The following is a 6000-nucleotide window of genomic DNA, read 5'->3' on the forward strand; positions in this document are numbered from 1 at the left end:
AGAACTGGGCTGTGGGTGCCAGGATGGGGTGGGCATAAGACAGGAGGGTACCACCCAGGAGGCTGGAAGGAGGAAGACCCACCCTCCTGGCCACGCGTGGACCCAGCCTCAGCCGAGAGAACTGGTTACGAGGACCCATGGCTTGTGCACAGCCCTACACGGTTTATAGAGCACAACTGTAGACCCACTTGATGGCCCTGTGAGACAGGTCTAAAAATATACACGTTGATGATAATGACAATTAATTCATGGAGTCTTGATGAGCGTCAGTTCATCAACTTACGGAGGCTGACACGTACCTCCAGGGCCTTAGATGCTGGGCCTGGGGACCAGGGACCCGGCGTGGAAGCCCCTTTCTGCTGTCTTCGGCATACTCACACAGTGGTGGGGGTCCCGGACATGGGAATGATGACAGTGCAGTGTCATCACAGGGGCAGTGACAGCAGGATGCCCAAGTTAGAGCACGTGGGGACCCTGCAGAGCTACAGACATGAAGCCCACCAACCTCTCCCCAAATCTTTCCTTGTTTTGAGACAGTCCTGCTCCCCTCAGAGAGAGGCACTGATCTGTCCACACCTCTTCATGTGTTGGAGGGTGGGCGGGGGTAACATGCCTAGCCTGAAAAGGTCACCTGGAGCTTCACCTGGAGCTGTGACATTGAGTTCATAGGCTATTCTAACGTGAATGGTCCAACATAACCATTAATGCAAACAAGAAAATAAAGACTCTGAGCCCTCACACTCGTCCTCTTTCTGCAGTGCACATAAATGCTTCATAGGCTGTGAGCCTTCAGCCAAGCCTCCCTGACCCCAGGGTCATTTGGGTTCCTGTGAGCAGACCTCAGAGGCTTAAGAGGGCGGCAAGAGGAAGGAACCTGGCGTACAGTGACGTGAAGCCTAGTTAGACAGCCCACTGGGGCTCAGCTGGGCTCAGGGCGGCTGCACAGCTCTCAGCCGCTGCAGGCTCGTTTCAGAACGTGAGCTTCCAGAGAGTACAGGCTGAGGCCTACACCCCTTCAGGCTGTGTACGAAGGGAGGTGGTGAGTCCCCCATCACAGGATGTGTGCAAGTGGAGGAGAGATGGCCAGAGATGGAGACAGAAGGTCCCTAAAAGTACACCATGCAGAGGACTAGAGGCCAGTTTGGACATCAGATCTAAGCGTTAGTTTTCCTTCCTTTCACCTTGATGATAACGCTGATTATTCACAGTGTGGCTGAGAATGTATCTGACATCATACTGGGTGCTTTGTCTACGTTGCTTTACTTAATTTTATCCTCACCATAACCTATGGGGTCAGTGCTGTGTGGCTGGGACTAACTTGGGCAGCCTCTCTGAGCCTTGGTTTTCTGATCTGTGAACATGTCTCACAAGGTCTGGAGCGAGGCAGAGGTTCAATGAGTGAATGGTGACTGTTAGTGCCTTGGAATGTTCTCCTGCTGAGAAACTACCCCGGCTTTCAGTGGGGCTGTTCCTGGACTCATCCTGCTGGTGGCCAGAGCGGCTTGCACAGAGTTAGGGTATGGGGATCCAGCAGGGGTGGCTGGTATTTAGCCCTGGGTAAAGAGTTTCAGTGGAGTTGCAAGGTGGAGAACACAGCAACCCTGTGAGGAAACCAAGGCTCAGAGACATTAAGCATTTTGCCCAAAGTCACGTGGGCACTGAGAGCAGATGGGGTTTTAAACAGTTTTGTTGTGGTTATAACCAGTGGTCTTGACTATCAGTCCTAAATACCAAATAGAAGCTTTTCTTTACTGGTTCCTTTGGACTCTAAAGCTTACAGGATTTTAAATTTTAATTCCGGTTTGAACATAATCAGAAATAAAAGCTTCCTCTTCTAACTGCACTGTTGTAAGTTAGAACAGGTCAGTGAGTGAGCTCACCGTTGCTGGAGGGGAACAAGAAGTGGCAGGCATGCCTGTGGCCCCCACATCCCCCAGAGCCCATCCTGCTAAGGGCTGTCTCTGCTCTCCAGGTTGGGACCCGGCCTCCTCTCGCCCATGGTCAGCCCACTGAAGGGGCTTGCGCCACCGCCGCTGCCACCGTCCTCCCAGAGCCATTCTCCAGGGGGCCAGTCCTTCCCCACGCTCCCCAGCAAGCCACCCTACCCGCCCTTCCAGAGCCCTCCGCCCCAGCCTCTGCCCAGCCCGCAAGGTAAGCTCTGGCCAGGGGGCCCTCTCCATATGTACCCACCGATTCCACTCAGGCTGCCCGAGAGGCAGGAGACACTGGCCTGGGGGTGGCAGGTGGGTACTCGGAATGATGGCGGGCACTGAGGGCCACACTGGGAAAAGCCGGGAGGCAGGGCTGAGGAAGAGTTTGTTCCATCGACCAGGCATCAAAGGGAACAGCGTTCCCTTTGATGGCTGGGGGTGGGACTGGCCTGCTGCTTGGAGGAACAGTGAGAGATGGGGTTTCTCGGAGCGGAAGTCGGGGGAGGGCCCACAGTCCCTTCCCCCTAAGCAGACCACCTCCCCCAACCCCATGCGGGGCAGGACCCCCCGCGCCTCCTCCACCCTGGGGCTCTCTTCACTCATTCACACCCCCCGTGCCCACAGGAGTGTGGGGGGCTGAGCACTACAGTGGGGGACCGTCCGCTCCCTCCCTGGGCATCTTCCCTCTGAATGCAGCCCCCGCTGCCTCCCCCTGCAGGCTACCAGGGCAGTTTCCACTCCATCCAGAATTGCTTCCCTTATGGTGACTGCTACCGGTCAGCCGAGCAGGCCGCCAGTGGGGACGGACTGGCCGGGGAGGCCCATGGTTTCAACCCACTGCGGCCCAATGGCTACCATGGCCTCACTGCACCTTTACCTGCCACAGGTAAGCCCCGCCTGCATGCCTCCTTTCCATTCCTGTGCCGCGTGCTTCGTGCGTATTGTCCCACAGCCTTGGGACGGCCCCATGAGGTAGGGTCATCCCCACTTTACAGAGGCGGAGCTAAAGGCGCAGGGAGGTCCCAGGACCCCACAGAGTGGGGATTTGCACGCTGCCTGACCCCAGCTTCAGTGTTCCTTCCACACTCTCACACAGAGAAGAATCAGACTAGGAGCTCCCCGTCTAGCTGATGCTTCCCGTTAAATATTTATTGAGCACCTACTGTGTGCCAGGCACCATTGTAAACCCTGAGAATACAGCAGAGAATGAGACAAATACTGATCCCCATTTAACAGATGAGGGAACCGAGGCCCACAGAGGCCACACTGTAGGAAAAGACAGAGCCTAGAGGTTGTGCTTGTTCCTTATGCTGCATCTGTGTCCCCCTCAGGGCCCTGGACCTTCCTCGAGTAATGCCCCCAGCTGGGGTGGAGAACCCAGTGAGAGGGGAGGGCTGCGCACAGCCCGAGTGGAGGTGTCAGACCCCAGGGCCATGCCTGGTCAGAGCGGGGACATCAGATGGGTGGTACCGGAAGTCCCCAAGCCAAGCCCACCCCAGATCAGCCTCGGGGCTCAGATCTAGCTGGAAGCTGCAAGGCCTGGGCAGGATGGTGGGTCCCCGGACAAAGGGGAGCCTGAGACCCTTCCCGGAGGCCCCTTGGGCAGCTCTGGGTGTGTGCAGCTGGGGGTGGAGGGATAAGGACCAGGGACAAGGCCACAGCCGAGCACACGCAAACCTGTGGGTCACCTGCGTGCGGACCCGTGTGTTCCTGCTCACACACACGCTCCGGGTCTGTGCATGTCTTCTTTCTACACGTGTTTGTGGGGCACGTCTTTGTGGCCATGTGCATGCGTGTGCATGCAGGGCCAGCACGGTGGGTTCCCGGTAGTGTGAGCCCCCCATGTGTAAGGAGTTCGGTGGCACGTGTGTTGTGTCTGCAAACATGTGCTCCACATCGTGCTTGTGCTGATGTTCATGCCGTGTCTGTGCACACGTGTGTCCTCCTCCTGTGATTCCCCTCTGTGTGTGTACACGTGTGTGTGCATGGTTGTGTATTAGCATGTTTGGGCCATTTCATATGAGCATGCTTGTGTGCAGGTGTGTGCCTGTGTGCTCGGGCACAGTGTACATACCTCTGTGAGTGGACATGTGTCACACGCATGCACGAGAGGCAGATGTGAACCTGACCACAGGTCCGCGGGGGGCGGGGGTGCGTGTTCCGTGTCTGCTTGCACATGGGTTGGTGCGTGATTAGGCACCTGCCGCCACCGTCTCCAGCGCTCCCAGCTCTCACCACCCCAACCTCCCCCTGGCCCCATCCAACTCTAGGCGGGATTTTCTTGGTTTAGCAGCAAGACCTGAAATAAATAGCTCTGGGCGGGGGGGGGGCGGCGAGAGGCAGCTTCCATGCCCCCACATCTGGGTAGGGGGTTCTTTTGGCCTCCCCTCTCCCTTGCTGTCTGGGTGGCAGCCCAGCATCCAGTGCCCTTGCCCACACCTCATCTGCCAGGCTGAGAGCAGACTCACAGGATTGAATCCGGACCAACAAGGTAGGGCCATGGGGCCTCAGGATTAGTTTGATCTGATCCCATTGCACAGACAGGAAGGCTGAGGCCCATCTGTCTCAGGTTATACAAATTCATGACAGCAGCTCAGGGACAGAGTCCTTAGGGCAGGGACTGGATAAGACGACCTCTCTAGGCCCCTTCTAGGTTTCAGGCCCCCACCCCAGAGACAGTGTGTCCAATGGAAGAGCCAGGTGTCTCGGAGCCAGATGGACCTGGGTTCAAATCCCAGCTCCCCTGCTGACTATGGCCTGGGGCAGGGCGCTTGCCTTCTCTGAGCCTCTGTCTTCTCACCTGTAAAATGGGAATGAATCCCACCTCACAGGATTGTCGTGAAGCCTAAGTGAGACAAGATTTAAATGAGCTTTGGGTAAACGCCCAATGAGTGCTGGCCCCCTTCTTTGGGTTTCTTGTGTCTGCTGGGGCAGAGGAACCTGAAAGGGTGGCGGTGGGCTGGGGTCCTTCTGCCAGGAGAAAACCAGCCCTTGAGGGCTAGAGCTGTGATGTTCCCACCTCGACCTCCCCTTCCTCCCCACATTCTGCACCACAGTCCAGCACTGGGTGACGGACTGCCCCACGCCAGCCCTTGCCTCTCTCCCCAACTGCCCTGGGCCCCTTGGGGGTACAAGGCCTAGGGAGCCTCCTCCCAAGCCCCCGCCCCGCCCACCAGCTCCCCCATCTGGAAGAGCAGAGGTCTCAGAGCACCCTGCTGAGGGGACACCGTGACGAGGGACCCTGGGCAGGAGGGTGGGGTCTGGGAGCTGGGAAAAGATGACAAGGCATGGCCCTTGAGTTCTCCAGTCTGGACCCTGTTCCCCTACACCCACAGGCTACGAGGCCCTGGCCGAGGCCCCATGCCCCACAGTGCTGCCACCACAGCCATCGGAAGACGTCGTGTCCAGCGGCCCCGAGGACTGCGGCTTCTTCCCCAACGGGGCCTTTGACCACTGCCTGAGTCACATCCCCTCCATCTACACAGACACCTGAAGGAAGGCCTCCCACACCTGCCTGACCTCCACCGCAGACGCTCCCTTGCCCACCCCGTCGTCTGTTCCCACCTTCGGGGCACCCAGCCCGAGCAGCCAGGCCACTGCTCCGCAGAACGCAGGGTGCCTGGTCTGCGGCAGCTGCACAGCACTGGCCGGGAGTGAGCCTCTGAGCCTGAGCCAGGTGCTCAGAGGTGCCCTTCAGGATCCGTGACCTGTGGCATCCCTTGACTGTGTCTTCCTTTTGTTTCCCCAATGGTTTCGAAATCACAGACCTCGTGTATATAAAATGTACAGAACTCGTTTTCCATTCCCCTGCCAGTTTTATATTTTTGGTTTTACAAGAAAAACATTAAAAACTGGAAATGAGACTTGGGGGCCCGGTTCTGCTTTGTGATTCAGCCTAGAGGCCGAGACCAGGAGAGCAGTGGAGGAGTGTGTAACAGAGCCGAGGTGCGGAGCCCAGCTTGGTCCCTGGGTTCCCTCGGCAGGGACGGGGGCCCGCATCACAGGGCCGCCACCACGTGCTGTGGGCCTTACACCAGCACTGGTCCCAGGACATCAGTGAAAGGCAGGC

The 6000-nt window shown here is 57.8% G+C and overlaps 1 protein-coding gene across 1 annotated transcript in view; it reads left to right on the forward strand.

The window, feature by feature from the left end:
• Nucleotides 1–5794, forward strand: part of GLIS1 (GLIS family zinc finger 1) — a 227066-nt gene extending 221272 nt beyond the window's left edge. Inside the window, exons 9-11 of the mRNA XM_029229158.1 lie at nt 1973–2151; nt 2650–2817; nt 5267–5794. Coding sequence (XP_029084991.1) covers nt 1973–2151; nt 2650–2817; nt 5267–5424 — 505 coding nt within the window. The 3' untranslated portion in view covers nt 5425–5794. The remainder of the gene's footprint in view (nt 1–1972; nt 2152–2649; nt 2818–5266) is intronic.
• The last annotated feature ends 206 nt before the right edge of the window (nt 5795–6000 follow it).

The sequence above is a fragment of the Monodon monoceros genome, unplaced genomic scaffold (assembly GCF_005190385.1).
Source record: "Monodon monoceros isolate NGI ecotype Baffin Bay Population unplaced genomic scaffold, NGI_Narwhal_1 Super_Scaffold_18, whole genome shotgun sequence".
NCBI classification, from domain to species: Eukaryota; Metazoa; Chordata; class Mammalia; order Artiodactyla; family Monodontidae; genus Monodon; species Monodon monoceros.